The sequence below is a fragment of the Nerophis lumbriciformis genome, linkage group LG02 (genome assembly GCF_033978685.3).
Source record: "Nerophis lumbriciformis linkage group LG02, RoL_Nlum_v2.1, whole genome shotgun sequence".
Classification (NCBI taxonomy): domain Eukaryota; kingdom Metazoa; phylum Chordata; class Actinopteri; order Syngnathiformes; family Syngnathidae; genus Nerophis; species Nerophis lumbriciformis.
Window position 1 is genome coordinate 74,746,201 of NC_084549.2, and position 17,179 is coordinate 74,763,379.

Here is a 17,179-nt window from a genome sequence, read left to right on the forward strand (position 1 = left end):
CAGCGCAGCCTGCGAGGTTTCCGGGCAAAGGGAGAATATATCTGCTGAATATATCTGCTGTCAGTCCACATGAAGGACTTGGATGGAGTCCCGGAGCTGCACTAAGATGATGACGGAGCACCTGCTGCTGGACACACTGTTGCAGCATCCACGGGAATAGAAATACAAGTCTATGATACAGGACGAGGTTTAAGGGCACCGCTGATTATTTAGGGGGGAGGGAGGGGGGGGGGGGGGGTGAATGCACAAAGAGGTTCTTTATGTGCAAAAAGTCGACGGACGTCCTCCTCCTCTCATGGCCGCGCTTCTCCATTGACATTGCGGTCACGTCCCGGTGGAAGTTGAGGCTCGCCGGCTGCGTAAAAGACGTCTCGCGGACCACTTCGCTCAAAAAGACGCAGGGAAGAACTTTTCCACGCCGGAGACTCGAACAGCAAAAAAAAAAATGGCACAAAATGCTTTTTTTGTGTGTGTGTGTGTTGTTTTTTTTATTTATTTTATTTCAATTTTTGCGCTTACCGATGTGTATGATGGAGTCCGCCTCGGCCGGCTTGCACTGCAACATCCACAGCGAGACGCACACCAGCAGCAGCTCCATGGCGAGATCATGCAGCAGCGGCACATCCACGCCAACACGGGGGGGGGGAAGAAGGTCCAGTCCGGTCCGGTATAGTCCAAGTGGTCCGACTGGAGGAACCCACCACCCCCCTGCGCGCGCACACACACACACACACACACACTCCCACTCCCACTCCAAGAGGGAAGACGAGTTGGATAGTCCGTGGAAATAAAAAAAAAAAGGCGCTCCAGAGAGGATTAGACTTTGGGAGGATGAGGAGGATGAGGATGCAGGAGCGCGAGGAAGGACGTGAGAGACTCCCGCCCTCCACCGGCAGAGGAGGAAGATGCTGGAGGATGAAGAGGAGGAGGAGGAGGAGGAGGAGGAGGAGGAGCGCGCTCCCCGCAGATGACCAAAAAGCGGCTACGGGTCACGTGACTGCAGCGAGTACCGAGAGCGACGCCGCCGATGCCGCTCGTGTGCCGGCGAGCCCACGCGGGAGAGACCGCGAGGTGATGGAGGAAGACGCGCGACGTGATGATGATGATGATGATGATGATGATGATGATGATGATGATGATGATGATGATGATGATGACACGTGAGGACAACAACAACAACAACAAAAAGCACCCACGGTGACACCGGCAATGATCGTGACCGGGCGTGCCGTGCAGGAAAGGGGGGGGAAAAAACCCACGCGTGGAATGTTTACTTTTTGCAGAAGTTGCAGCAGAGGAGGGAGAAGTCCAAGGCGCGCGCGCACGCACGTTCCCGCGTGACGGACCGGACACCGGGATGGATGGTCGTCCACTCTTCTCGTCACGACGCGGCGGGGGGGGGGGAAAGGACCCACGTGACCTTACAATTAAAGGATATTTCTCGTGTGCGTGTAACGAGGACGGGAATATCTCTTAATTGTTGGGTTAAGTGCGTCCAAACTTCCCGCGTGGAGGAGACGTCACGTGGGTGTCAAAGCCAAGGCCCCTGGGGGCCGGATGTGGCCCGTCACTTCTTTTTACGTGGCCCTGGAAATAATATGCATCAATAAAGTCACTTTGCTTACTAAATGTATTTTTCTGTTTATTTTGGGAGAAAAAATATATTTGTACTCCAAATTATGTTCACTTTTTATGCAAAAATATATGGTCAAACATTCAAAGCATTTTTTTTAAATATAAATAAATACTAATAGTAACGAGATGAGGTGATTCCTGGAGGAATCCAATGCTGTAGTTGAACTGAAATCCTGGAATTTTTTTTTTAGAAAACCAATTTTGTTCTGAATAAGAAAATGTTTTGACGGTGGAACAGTTGAAATAGGATGAAGAAGAAAAAAAGAAAAGAAAAAGGAGTAGTCAAACGAAAAAGGCTGAAAATACGGTTAGGAAAAAAACAGGAATTCCTGGAAATTTGTTGAAAGTGAAAAAGTTGATGGTAGAAGTTTGAATAATGGACAGTTCATTTTAAAATGGGAAAATGAAAAAAAAAAAATAAATAAATAAAAAATACTAATAATTATGGGAAATCCGGGAATTTTTTTTTATAATTGTTGAAGTAGAGCACACTATTTTCCAAACAGGCTGAATATTTTGAAGTTGGAACCGTTTGAATCGGATGAAAAATGTGGGAGTTGTGGAACTTTGAAGAAAGTCCCGTTCATTTCAATGGGAATTTCCAAAAAATTTGGGAATTTCGGGAAAAAATTTAACTTTTTTGGGAAAATGGTAAAATACTTGAATTTTCTGAATTTGGAATTGTTCAAATCGGCAGAGAAATGTTGAAATAGTAACATGTTGTATTGAGCTATGTTTTTACGGAATTCCGGGAAAACCGGGAATTTTTCCAGTTCAAAAAGCAACTTTGCTTTTTTTCTTTATTAAGAAGAATGTTTTGACGGTGAAGTGGGTTAAAAAATGTGAAAGGAGTAGTCTCCAGAAAAGAAAGTGGAAATAAGGCTTTGGAAAACCGGGAATTCTGGAAAATCCTGGAATTGTCTTGAACTTAGAAAAAGATTAGTTTGAATGTCCAGGATTAGTGAAATGTGTGGATGTTGGAATGGCTTCAATAGCTTGAAAAATGTGGGAATTGTGCAACTTAGAAAAATGTCCCATTCCTGGAAATTTGGGGAAAATGCTGGATTTTTGGGAAAATTCATAATAGCATGAATGTCCTGAATGAGCTGAATTGGTTGGTGTTGGAAATGTTTTAATCGGTCAAGAAATGTTGAAGTAGTAACAGTTTTTAATTGAGAAATTGTGCTAGTTTCTAAACCAACTTGTTGTTTTGTCCTGACTAAGAAAAATGTTTTGACGGTGGAACAGTTGAAATAGGATGAATAAAAAAAGAAAAGAAAAAGGAGTAGTCAAACGAAACAGGCTGAAAATACGGTTAGGAAAAAAACAGGAATTCCTGGAAATTTGTTGAAAGTGAAAAAGTTGATGGTGGAAGTTTGAATAATGGACAGTTCATTTTAAAATGGGAAAATGGGAAAAAAGAAATAAATAAATAAAAAATACTAATAATTATGGGAAATCCGGGAAAAATTTTTTATAATTGTTGAAGTAGAGCACACTATTTTCCAAACAGGCTGAATATTTTGAAGTTGGAACCGTTTGAATCGGATGAAAAATGTGGGAGTTGTGGAACCTTGAAGAAAGTCCCGTTCATTTCAATGGGAATTTCCAAAAAATTTGGGAATTTCGGGAAAAAATTAAACTTTTTGGGGAAAATGGTAAAATACTTGAATTTTCTGAATTTGGAATTGTTCAAATGGGCAGAGAAATGTTGAAATAGTAACATGTTGAATTGAGCTATGTTTTTACGGAATTCCGGGAAAACCGGGAATTTTTCCAGTTCAAAAAGCAACTTTGCTTTTTTTCTTTATTAAGAAGAATGTTTTGACGGTGAAGTGGGTTAAAAAATGTGAAAGGAGTAGTCTCCAGAAAAGAAAGTGGAAATAAGGCTTTGGAAAACCGGGAATTCTGGAAAATCCTGGAATTGTCTTGAACTTAGAAAAAGAGTAGTTTGAATGTCCAGGATTAGTGGAATGTGTGGATGTTGGAATGGCTTCAATAGCTTGAAAAATGTGGGAATTGTGCAACTTAGAAAAATGTCCCATTCCTGGAAATTTGGGAATTTGGGGAAAATGCTAAATTTTTGGGAAAATTCATAAAAGCATAAATGTCCTGAATGAGCTGAATTGGTTGGTGTTGGAAATGTTTTAATCGGTCAAGAAATGTTGAAGTAGTAACAGTTTTTAATTGAGAAATTGTGCTAGTTTCTAAACCAACTTGTTGTTTTGTCCTGACTAAGAAAAATGTTTTGACGGTGGAACAGTTGAAATAGGATGAATAAAAAAAGAAAAAAAAAAAGGAGTAGTCAAACGAAACAGGCTGAAAATACGGTTAGGAAAAAAACAGGAATTCCTGGAAATTTGTTGAAAGTGAAAAAGTTGATGGTGGAAGTTTGAATAATGGACAGTTCATTTTAAAATGGGAAATGAAAAAAAAGAAAGAAATAAATAAAAAATACTAATAATTATGGGAAATCCGGGAATTTTTTTATAATTGTTGAAGTAGAGCACACTATTTTCCAAACAGGCTGAATATTTTGAAGTTGGAACAGTTTGAATCGGATGAAAAATGTGGGAGTTGTGGAACCTTGAAGAAAGTCCCGTTCATTTCAATGGGAATTTCCAAAAAATTTGGGAATTTCGGGAAAAAATTTAACTTTTTTGGGAAAATGGTAAAAGACTTGAATTTTCTGAATGAGTTTAAATGTTCGGTGTTGGAATTGTTCAAATCGTCAGAGAAATGTTGAAATAGTAACATGTTGAATTGAGCTATGTTTTTACGGAATTCCGGGAAAACCGGGAATTTTTCCAGTTCAAAAAGCAACTTTGTTTTTTTTTCTTTATTAAGAAGAATGTTTTGGCGGTGAAGTGGGTTAAAAAATGTGAAAGGAGTATTCTCCAGAAAAGAAAGTGGAAATAGGGCTTTGGAAAACCGGGAATTCTGGAAAATCCGGGAATTGTCTTGAACTTAGAAAAAGAGTAGTTTGAATGTCCAGGATTAGTGGACTGTGTGGATGTTGGAATGGCTTCAATAGCTTGAAAAATGTGGGAATTGTGCAACTTAGAAAAATGTCCCATTCCTGGAAATTTGGGAATTTGGGGAAAATGCTAGATTTTTGGGAAAATTCATAAAAGCATAAATGTCCTGAATGAGCTGAATTGGTTGGTGTTGGAAATGTTTTAATCGGTCCAGAAATGTTGAAGTAGTAACAGTTTTTAATTGAGAAATTGTGCTAGTTTCTAAACCAACTTGTTGTTTTGTCCTGACTATGAAAAATGTTTTGACGGTGGAACAGTTGAAATAGGATGAATAAAAAAAGAAAAGAAAAAGCAGTAGTCAAACGAAACAGGCTGAAAATACGGTTAGGAAAAAAACAGGAATTCCTGGAAATTTGTTGAAAGTGAAAAAGTTGATGGTGGAAGTTTGAATAATGGACAGTTCATTTTAAAATGGGAAAATGAAAAAAAAGAAATAAATAAATAAAAACTACTAATAATTATGGGAAATCCGGGAATTTTTTTATAATTGTTGAAGTAGAGCACACTATTTTCCAAACAGGCTGAATATTTTGAAGTTGGAACAGTTTGAATCGGATGAAAAATGTGGGAGTTGTGGAACTTTGAAGAAAGTCCCGTTCATTTCAATGGGAATTTCCAAAAAATTTGGGAATTTCGGGAAAAAATTTAACTTTTTTGGGAAAATGGTAAAATACTTGAATTTTCTGAATTTGGAATTGTTCAAATCGGCAGAGAAATGTTGAAATAGTAACATGTTGAATTGAGCTATGTTTTTACGAAATTCCGGGAAAACCGGGAATTTTTCCAGTTCAAAAAGCAACTTTGTTTTTTTTCTTTATTAAGAAAAATGTTTTGGCGGTGAAGTGGGTTAAAAAATGTGAAAGGAGTAGTCTCCAGAAAAGAAAGTGGAAATTGGGCTTTGGAAAACCGGGAATTCTGGAAAATCCGGGAATTGTCTTGAATTTAGAAAAAGAGTAGTTTGAATGTCCAGGATTAGTGGAATGTGTGGATGTTGGAATGGCTTCAATAGCTTGAAAAATGTGGGAATTGTGCAACTTAGAAAAATGTCCCATTCCTGGAAATTTGGGAATTTGGGGAAAATGCTGGATTTTTGGGGAAATTCATAATAGCATGAATATCCTGAATGAGCTGAATTGGTTGGTGTTGGAAATGTTTCAATCGGTCAAGAAATGTTGAAGTAGTAACAGTTTTTAATTGAGAAATTGTGCTAGTTTCTAAACCAACTTGTTGTTTTGTCCTGACTAAGAAAAATGTTTTGACGGTGGAACAGTTGAAATAGGATGAATAAAAAAAGAAAAGAAAAAGGAGTAGTCAAACGAAACAGGCTGAAAATACGGTTAGGAAAAAAACAGGAATTCCTGGAAATTTGTTGAAAGTGAAAAAGTTGATGGTGGAAGTTTGAATAATGGACAGTTCATTTTAAAAGGGGAAAATGAAAAAAAAGAAATAAATAAATAAAAAATACTAATAATTATGGGAAATCCGGGAATTTTTTTTTATAATTGTTGAAGTAGAGCACACTATTTTCCAAACAGGCTGAATATTTTGAAGTTGGAACAGTTTGAATCGGATGAAAAAATGTGGGAGTTGTGGAACTTTGAAGAAAGTCCCGTTCATTTCAATGGGAATTTCGGGAAAAGTGGGAATTTTTTGGGAAAATGGTAAAAGACTTGAATGGTATGAATGAGTTGAAATGTTCAGTGTTGGATTTGTTCAAATTGGTGGCGAAATGTTGAAGTAGTAACATGTTGAATTGAGCAATGTTGTTACGGAATTCCGGGAAAAGCGGGAATTTTTCCAGTTCAAAAAACAACTTTGTTGTTTGTCCTGAGTAAGAGGAATGTTTTTGACAGTGGAACGATTGAAGTGGGTTAAAAAATGTGAAAGGAGTAGTCGCCAGGGGAAAAAAAAGTGGAAATAGGGCTTTGGAAAACCAGGAATTCTGGAAAATCCTGGAATTGTTTTGAACTTAGAAAAAGAGTAGTTTGAATGTCCAGGATGAGTGGGATGTGTGGATGTTGGAATGGTTTGAATAGCTTGAAAATGTGGGAATTGTGCAACTTAGAAAAAGGTCCCATTCATTTCAATGGGAACTTCCTGGAAATTTGGGAATTTGGGGAAAAACGGGATGTCTTTGAAAATGATTAGGAGCATGAATGAGCTGAATTGGTTGGTGTTGGAAATGTTTAAATCGGTCAAGAAATGTTGAGGTAGTAACAGTTTTTAATTGAGACATTGTATTTTGGAATTCCTGGAATTTTGGGAAAACAGGGAATGTTTCTAGTTTCTAAACCAACTTGTTTTTTTGTCCTGACTAAGAAAAATGTTTTGACGGTGGAAAAGTTGAAATGGGATGAAAAAAGGAAAAGTAGTAGTCAAACGAAAAAGGTTGAAAATGAGGCTGGGGAAAAAAACAGGAATTCCTGGAAATTTGTTGAACGTGCAAAAATGGTTATTTTGATGTCTAGGATGTGTTGAATGTGTTGAAGGTGGAATGGTTTGAATCGGTTGAAAAATGTGGGAATTGTGGAAGTTTGAAAAACGGACAATTCATTTTGAATGGGGAAAATCTAAAAAAAAAAAAAAGGAATTATGGGGAAATCCGGGAATTTTTTAGAATTGTTGAAGTAGAGCACACAATTCCTGAACAGGTTGAATATTTTGAAGTTGGAACAGTTTCAATCTGATGAAAAATGTGGGAGTTGTGGAACTTTGAAGAATGTCCCATTGATTTCAATCAGAATTTCCCAAAAATGTGGGAATTTCAGGGAAAAACAGAATTTTGTTTTGAAAACTTGAATAGTCTTATTGAGTTGGTTGTTGTTGAAATTGTTCACATCGGTTGAGAAATGTTGAAGCAGTAACATGTTGAATTGAGAAATGGTATTACGCAATTCCTGGAATTTCGGAGAAAAAACGGGAATATTTCCAGTTTAAAAAACAGCTTTGTTTTTTGTCTTGATTAAGAAGAATGTTTTGATGGTAAAACGGTTGAAATGTGTTGAAAAATGTGGAAGGAGTAGTCGCCAGAAAAAACGGTGGAAATAGGGCTTTGCAAAACCAGGAAATCTGGAAAATCCTGGAATTTTTTTTAACTTGGAAAAAAAGTAAATTGAATTTCCAGGATGAGTGGAATGAGTCGAAGGTGGAATGGTTTGAATAGGTTGAACAATGTGGAAATGGCCAATTCATTTTGAATGGGGAAAAATGTCCTGGAAAACCTGGAATTCTGGGAAATCTGGAAATGTTTGGAATATTTTTAAGAGAAAGCCCGCAATTCCCAAATGGGCTGAACAGTTTGAAGTTGGAACGGCTTGAATCGGGTGAAAAATGTGGAAGGTAGAGCACGACAAATTCTGGAGAAGAAGAAGAAGAAGTTTAACAAATAGATGCATTTTGGTGTAGAAAATGATTGTGTGAATGTTTTAAAACATTCACACAATCATTTCAAAACTGGCAGCTCAGGGGCCAATATTTTAATGTAAAATATCAGTTTTTTTATTTACAGTAAAAAAAACAAATGTACATTTTACAGTAAAATCGAACAACCGCGCTGCCTTCTTTTTAACCATAAAAACAGCAGTACTCTTTTACATTTACAGTAATATACACTACATTTACAGTAATATACACTATATTTTGAGGTGAAATTATTGCAACTTACCATATTTTTTATTTATTTTAGTTGGGTTTTTTTTTAAACTACTAATAAAATGCATTAAAAATGGTGTAATAATACTATTCACTGTTAGAATCGGCCCTCTAGGGCCCAACATAACTGCTACGTGGCCCTCAGTGAAAACCACTTTGACACCTCTGCACTATCTAGTCTTTGTATATATTATTTTTTCATATATATTAATATTATATTATTTTTGTATATATATTATCATATATATTATTATTTTTTATATGTATTATTTTTATATGTATTATTTTTTTATATTTTAATGTATTATTGTTACTAAATGGTAGCATATTTCAGTGTTTTGTTCCACCCTCATCTGTCTTCATGCACCTTCAAAGTTTGAAAAGCCCGTCACTGCCCCTACTGGCGACATTGGTCACTGCAGCTGTAGAGTAAAATAATGATGACTTTAATCATTTTGGGTTTTTTATATCTTTGTGTGTTTAAAAATAGCCAACACAAGGAGAGTTATTTTAGCAGCCGGCCTTGAAACAAATCTAATAGAAAAATGTTCCCTTGATTTGGTGTGAATGTTCTCATCCTGGCAGCAGCTTCTTGGGGGCCACTGCAGCTCTGACTTGTGAAGTGTCCATCAGTCTGTTCCACAAGGGCCAGAAGGAGAAGGGCCCTTCAGATACAGACTTTGTGATTGGCGCCCAAATGAAACATGGTCAAAATGAAATAGGGTCAAAATGAAACATGGTCAAAATGAAATAGGGTCAAAATGAAACATGGTCAAAATGAAATATGGACAAAATGAAATATGGTCAAAATGAAACATGGTCAAAATGAAATATGGTCAAAATGAAAAATGGTCAAAATGAAATATGGTCAAAATGAAATATGGTCAAAATGAAAAATGGTCAAAATGAAATATGGTCAAAATTAAACATGGTCAAAATGAAATATGGACAAAATGAAACATGGTCAAAATGAAACATGGTCAAAATGAAATAGGGTCAAAATGAAATATGGACAAAATTAAATATGGTCAAAATGAAACATGGTCAAAATGAAATATGGTCAAAATGAAACATGGTCAAATTGAGAAATGGTCAAAATGAAATATGGTGAAAATGAAACATGGTCAAAATGAAATATGGTCAAAATGAATTATGGTCGAAATGAAACATGGTCAAAATGAAATATGGACAAAATGAAATATGTTCAAAATGAAACATGGTCAAAATTAAATATGGTCAAAATGAAATATGGTCAAAATTAAAGATGGTCAAAATGAAATATGGTCAAAATGAAACATGGTCAAAATGAAATATGGTCAAAACGAAACATGGTCAAAATGAAATATGGACAAAATGAAATATGGTCAAAATGAAACATGGTCAAAATGAAATATGGTCCAAATTAAATATGGTCAAAATTAAACAGGGTCAAAATGAAATATGGTCAAAATGAAATATGGTCAAAATGAAACATGGTCAAAATTAAATATGGACACAATTAAAAATGGTCAAAATGAAACAGGGTCAAAATTAAATATGGTCGAAATGAAACATGGTCAAAATGAAATATGGTCAAAATGAAATATGGTCAAAATGAAACATGGTCAAAATGAAACATGGTCAAAATGAAATATGGTCAAAATGAAACATGGTCAAAATGAAATATGGTCAAAATGAAAAATGGTCAAAATGAAATATGGACAAAATGAAATATGGTCAAAATGAAACACGGTCAAAATGAAATATGGTCAAAATGAAAAATGGTCAAAATGAAATATGGACGAAATGAAATATGGTCAAAATGACACATGGTCAAAATGAAATATGGTCAAAATTAAATATGGTCAAAATTAAAAATGGTCAAAATGAAATATGGTCAAAATGAAACATGGTCAAAATGAAATATGGACAAAATGAAACATGGTCAAAATGAAATATGTTCAAAATGAAATATGGTCAAAAGTCAGTATGGACAAGAGGAAGCCAAGGTTAGTAATATGTTGCTGATAATAATCAACAATCAAGATACCGTAGCAGCAAAGTGCAGCCTGGGGGCCATTTGGGGCCACCAACATATTCTAGAAAAATACTATTAAAAAGTGGACTGAAAGAGGAGAAAGACGTTAAAATGTGTACTTTAATAACACAAAGTACTCGGTTGTAATACACTTTTACACCACTTGTGGCAGTAATGACATCATCACACAAGTACTCAGGTGTAATACACTTTTACACCACTTGTGGCAGTAATGACAACATCACACAAGTACTCAGGTGTAATACACTTTTACACCACTTGTGGCAGTAATGACATCATCACACAAGTACTCAGGTGTAGTACACTTTTACACCACTTGTGGCAGTAATGACAACATCACACAAGTACTCAGGTGTAATACACTTTTACACCACTTGTGGCAGTAATGACATCATCACACAAGTACTCAGGTGTAATACACTTTTACACCACTTGTGGCAGTAATGACATCATCACACAAGTACTCAGGTGTAATACACTTTTACACCACTTGTGGCAGTAATGACAACATCACACAAGTACTCAGGTGTAATACACTTTTACACCACTTGTGGCAGTAATGACATCATCACACAAGTACTCAGGTGTAGTACACTTTTACACCACTTGTGGCAGTTATGACAACATCACACAAGTACTCAGGTGTAATACACTTTTACACCACTTGTGGCAGTAATGACATCATCGCACAAGTACTCAGGTGTAATACACTTTTACACCACTTGTGGCAGTAATGACATCATCGCACAAGCACTCAGGTGTAATACACTTTTACACCACTTGTGGCAGTAATGACATCATCACACAAGTACTCAGGTGTAATACACTTTTACACCACTTGTGGCAGTAATGACATCATCACACAAGTACTCAGGTGTAATACACTTTTACACCACTTGTGGCAGTAATTACATCGTCACACAAGTACTCAGGTGTAATGCACTTTTACACCACTTGTGGCAGTAATGACATCATCACACAAGTACTCAGGTGTAATACACTTTTACACCACTTGTGGCAGTAATGACATCATCACACAAGTACTCAGGTGTAGTACACTTTTACACCACTTGTGGCAGTAATGACAACATCACACAAGTACTCAGGTGTAATACACTTTTACACCACTTGTGGCAGTAATGACAACACCACACAAGTACTCAGGTGTAATACACTTTTACACCACTTGTGGCAGTAATGACATCATCACACAAGTACTCAGGTGTAATACACTTTTACACCACTTGTGGCAGTAATGACATCATCACACAAGTACTCAGGTGTAATACACTTTTACACCACTTGTGGCAGTAATGACAACATCACACAAGTACTCAGGTGTAATACACTTTTACACCACTTGTGGCAGTAATGACATCATCACACAAGTACTCAGGTGTAATACACTTTTACACCACTTGTGGCAGTAATGACAACATCACACAAGTACTCAGGTGTAATACACTTTTACACCACTTGTGGCAGTAATGACAACATCACACAAGTACTCAGGTGTAATACACTTTTACACCACTTGTGGCAGTAATGACAACATCACACAAGTACTCAGGTGTAATACACTTTTACACCACTTGTGGCAGTAATGACGTCATCACACAAGTACTCAGGTGTAATACACTTTTACACCACTTGTGGCAGTAATGACAACACCACACAAGTACTCAGGTGCAATACACTTTTACACCACTTGTGGCAGTAATGACAACATCACACAAGTACTCAGGTGTAATACACTTTTACACCACTTGTGGCAGTAATGACATCATCACACAAGTACTCAGGTGTAATACACTTTTACACCACTTGTGGCAGTAATGACATCATCACACAAGTACTCAGGTGTAATACACTTTTACACCACTTGTGGCAGTAATGACAACATCACACAAGTACTCAGGTGTAATACACTTTTACACCACTTGTGGCAGTAATGACAACATCACACAAGTACTCAGGTGTAATACACTTTTACACCACTTGTGGCAGTAATGACAACATCACACAAGTACTCAGGTGTAATACACTTTTACACCACTTGTGGCAGTAATGACAACATCACACAAGTACTCAGGTGTAATACACTTTTACACCACTTGTGGCAGTAATGACAACATCACACAAGTACTCAGGTGTAATACACTTTTACACCACTTGTGGCAGTAATGACATCATCACACAAGTACTCAGGTGTAATACACTTTTACACCACTTGTGGCAATAATGACAACACCACACAAGTACTCAGGTGTAATACACTTTTACACCACTTGTGGCAGTAATGACAACATCACACAAGTACTCAGGTGTAATACACTTTTACACCACTTGTGGCAGTAATGACATCATCACACAAGTACTCAGGTGTAATACACTTTTACACCACTTGTGGCAGTAATGACAACATCACACAAGTACTCAGGTGTAATACACTTTTACACCACTTGTGGCAGTAATGACAACATCACACAAGTACTCAGGTGTAATACACTTTTACACCACTTGTGGCAGTAATGACAACATCACACAAGTACTCAGGTGTAATACACTTTTACACCACTTGTGGCAGTAATGACAACATCACACAAGTACTCAGGTGTAATACACTTTTACACCACTTGTGGCAGTAATGACATCATCACACAAGTACTCAGGTGTAGTACACTTTTACACCACTTGTGGCAGTAATGACAACATCACACAAGTACTCAGGTGTAATACACTTTTACACCACTTGTGGCAGTAATGACAACACCACACAAGTACTCAGGTGTAATACACTTTTACACCACTTGTGGCAGTAATGACATCATCACACAAGTACTCAGGTGTAATACACTTTTACACCACTTGTGGCAGTAATGACATCATCACACAAGTACTCAGGTGTAATACACTTTTACACCACTTGTGGCAGTAATGACAACATCACACAAGTACTCAGGTGTAATACACTTTTACACCACTTGTGGCAGTAATGACATCATCACACAAGTACTCAGGTGTAATACACTTTTACACCACTTGTGGCAGTAATGACAACATCACACAAGTACTCAGGTGTAATACACTTTTACACCACTTGTGGCAGTAATGACAACATCACACAAGTACTCAGGTGTAATACACTTTTACACCACTTGTGGCAGTAATGACAACATCACACAAGTACTCAGGTGTAATACACTTTTACACCACTTGTGGCAGTAATGACGTCATCACACAAGTACTCAGGTGTAATACACTTTTACACCACTTGTGGCAGTAATGACAACACCACACAAGTACTCAGGTGCAATACACTTTTACACCACTTGTGGCAGTAATGACAACATCACACAAGTACTCAGGTGTAATACACTTTTACACCACTTGTGGCAGTAATGACATCATCACACAAGTACTCAGGTGTAATACACTTTTACACCACTTGTGGCAGTAATGACATCATCACACAAGTACTCAGGTGTAATACACTTTTACACCACTTGTGGCAGTAATGACAACATCACACAAGTACTCAGGTGTAATACACTTTTACACCACTTGTGGCAGTAATGACAACATCACACAAGTACTCAGGTGTAATACACTTTTACACCACTTGTGGCAGTAATGACAACATCACACAAGTACTCAGGTGTAATACACTTTTACACCACTTGTGGCAGTAATGACAACATCACACAAGTACTCAGGTGTAATACACTTTTACACCACTTGTGGCAGTAATGACAACATCACACAAGTACTCAGGTGTAATACACTTTTACACCACTTGTGGCAGTAATGACATCATCACACAAGTACTCAGGTGTAATACACTTTTACACCACTTGTGGCAATAATGACAACACCACACAAGTACTCAGGTGTAATACACTTTTACACCACTTGTGGCAGTAATGACAACATCACACAAGTACTCAGGTGTAATACACTTTTACACCACTTGTGGCAGTAATGACATCATCACACAAGTACTCAGGTGTAATACACTTTTACACCACTTGTGGCAGTAATGACAACATCACACAAGTACTCAGGTGTAATACACTTTTACACCACTTGTGGCAGTAATGACAACATCACACAAGTACTCAGGTGTAATACACTTTTACACCACTTGTGGCAGTAATGACAACATCACACAAGTACTCAGGTGTAATACACTTTTACACCACTTGTGGCAGTAATGACAACATCACACAAGTACTCAGGTGTAATACACTTTTACACCACTTGTGGCAGTAATGACAACATCACACAAGTACTCAGGTGTAATACACTTTTACACCACTTGTGGCAGTAATGACATCATCACACAAGTACTCAGGTGTAATACACTTTTACACCACTTGTGGCAATAATGACAACACCACACAAGTACTCAGGTGTAATACACTTTTACACCACTTGTGGCAGTAATGACAACATCACACAAGTACTCAGGTGTAATACACTTTTACACCACTTGTGGCAGTAATGACATCATCACACAAGTACTCAGGTGTAATACACTTTTACACCACTTGTGGCAGTAATGACAACATCACACAAGTACTCAGGTGTAATACACTTTTACACCACTTGTGGCAGTAATGACAACATCACACAAGTACTCAGGTGTAGTACACTTTTACACCACTTGTGGCAGTAATGACATCATCACACAAGTACTCAGGTGTAATACACTTTTACACCACTTGTGGCAGTAATGACATCATCACACAAGTACTCAGGTGTAGTACACTTTTACACCACTTGTGGCAGTAATGACAACATCACACAAGTACTCAGGTGTAATACACTTTTACACCACTTGTGGCAGTAATGACAACACCACACAAGTACTCAGGTGTAATACACTTTTACACCACTTGTGGCAGTAATGACATCATCACACAAGTACTCAGGTGTAATACACTTTTACACCACTTGTGGCAGTAATGACAACACCACACAAGTACTCAGGTGTAATACACTTTTACACCACTTGTGGCAGTAATGACATCATCACACAAGTACTCAGGTGTAATACAATTTTACACCACTTGTGGCAGTAATGACATCATCACACAAGTACTCAGGTGTAATACAATTTTACACCACTTGTGGCAGTAATGACAACATCACACAAGTACTCAGGTGTAATACACTTTTACACCACTTGTGGCAGTAATGACAACATCACACAAGTACTCAGGTGTAATACACTTTTACACCACTTGTGGCAGTAATGACATCATCACACAAGTACTCAGGTGTAATACACTTTTACACCACTTGTGGCAGTAATGACATCATCACACAAGTACTCAGGTGTAATACACTTTTACACCACTTGTGGCAGTAATGACAACATCACACAAGTACTCAGGTGTAATACACTTTTACACCACTTGTGGCAGTAATGATATCATCACATAAGTACTCAGGTGTAATACACTTTTACACCACTTGTGGCAGTAATGACATCATCACACAAGTACTCAGGTGTAATACACTTTTACACCACTTGTGGCAGTAATGACAACATCACACAAGTACTCGGGTGTAATACACTTTTACACCACTTGTGGCAGTAATGACAACATCACACAAACAGAAGAAGTCTGGAGATAAAATCATAAGAAGTGTCTTAAACGCAAAACTGATGACTAAAATGGTAAAGCTGCATTTTCATTTTCTATTTAGTTTTATTGACAGTTTAGTTAAGAAACATACTATTTTTATTATTATTAATTTCTGTCAAGACTTGATCCCGGGTGTTTGCTTTTCCGGGATGCAACGGAAAGTTGGCTCGGGCGAGACAGGAATGTAAGTACATGATTTATTTTATTTAATCAAAAAAAAAGTACAAACGAAAAGCGCGCACAGTGGCGGAGAAACAACTTGGCTATGAAAACAAATACTTGCACAAAGGCAGAAACTATGAACAATTAAACAAAAACACTAACTGTGGCATTAATAAACAAAACTTACTTGGCATGGACAAAAGGAGCAGCATGAACGATGGACATGAAAAAAGTGTCAGGAATGTGCAGAAGCATAAATGTGGGATGTCGTCAGAACGACAAACTGAAAACAATGAACTTAAATACTCAAGACATGATTAGTGAAAGCAGGTGCGTGACTCAAAACGTGAAACAGGTGCGTGACGTGACAGGTGAAAAACTAATGGTTGCTATGGTGACAAAACGGTCAAAATGAAATATGGTCAAAATGAAACATGGTCAAAATGAAATATGGTCAAAATGAAAAATGGTCAAAATGAAATATGGTCAAAATGAAAAATGGTCAAAATGAAATATGGTCAAAATGAAAAATGGTCAAAATGAAATATGGTCAAAATGAAATATGGTCAAAATGAAACATGGTCAAAATGAAATAGGGTCAAAATGAAACATGGTCAAAATGAAACATGGTCAAAATGAAATATGGACAAAATGAAATATAGTCAAAATGAAACATGGTCAAAATGAAAAATGGTCCAAATGAAACATGGTCAAAATGAAACATGGTCAAAATGAAATATGGACAAAATGAAATATGGTCAAAATGAAACATGGTCAAAATGAAATATGGTCAAAATGCAATATGGTCAAAATGAAAAATGGTCAAAATGACATATGGTCAAAATGAAACATAGTCAAAATGAAATATGGTCAAAATGAAATATGGTCAAAATGAAAAATGGTCAAAATGAAAAATGGTCAAAATGAAATATGGTCAAAATGAAAAATGGTCCAAATGAAATATGGTCAAAATGAAAAATGGTCAAAATGAAATATGGTCA

At 37.0% G+C, this 17,179-nt stretch overlaps 1 protein-coding gene across 1 annotated transcript in view; it reads right to left on the reverse strand.

Annotated features, from left to right (window-relative positions):
* grid1a (glutamate receptor, ionotropic, delta 1a) overlaps positions 1 to 635 on the reverse strand; it is a 758,266-nt gene extending 757,631 nt beyond the window's left edge. Inside the window, exon 1 of the mRNA XM_061968559.1 lies at positions 520 to 635. Coding sequence (XP_061824543.1) covers positions 520 to 598 — 79 coding nt within the window. The 5' untranslated portion in view covers positions 599 to 635. The remainder of the gene's footprint in view (positions 1 to 519) is intronic.
* Positions 636 to 17,179: the final 16,544 nt, after the last annotated feature.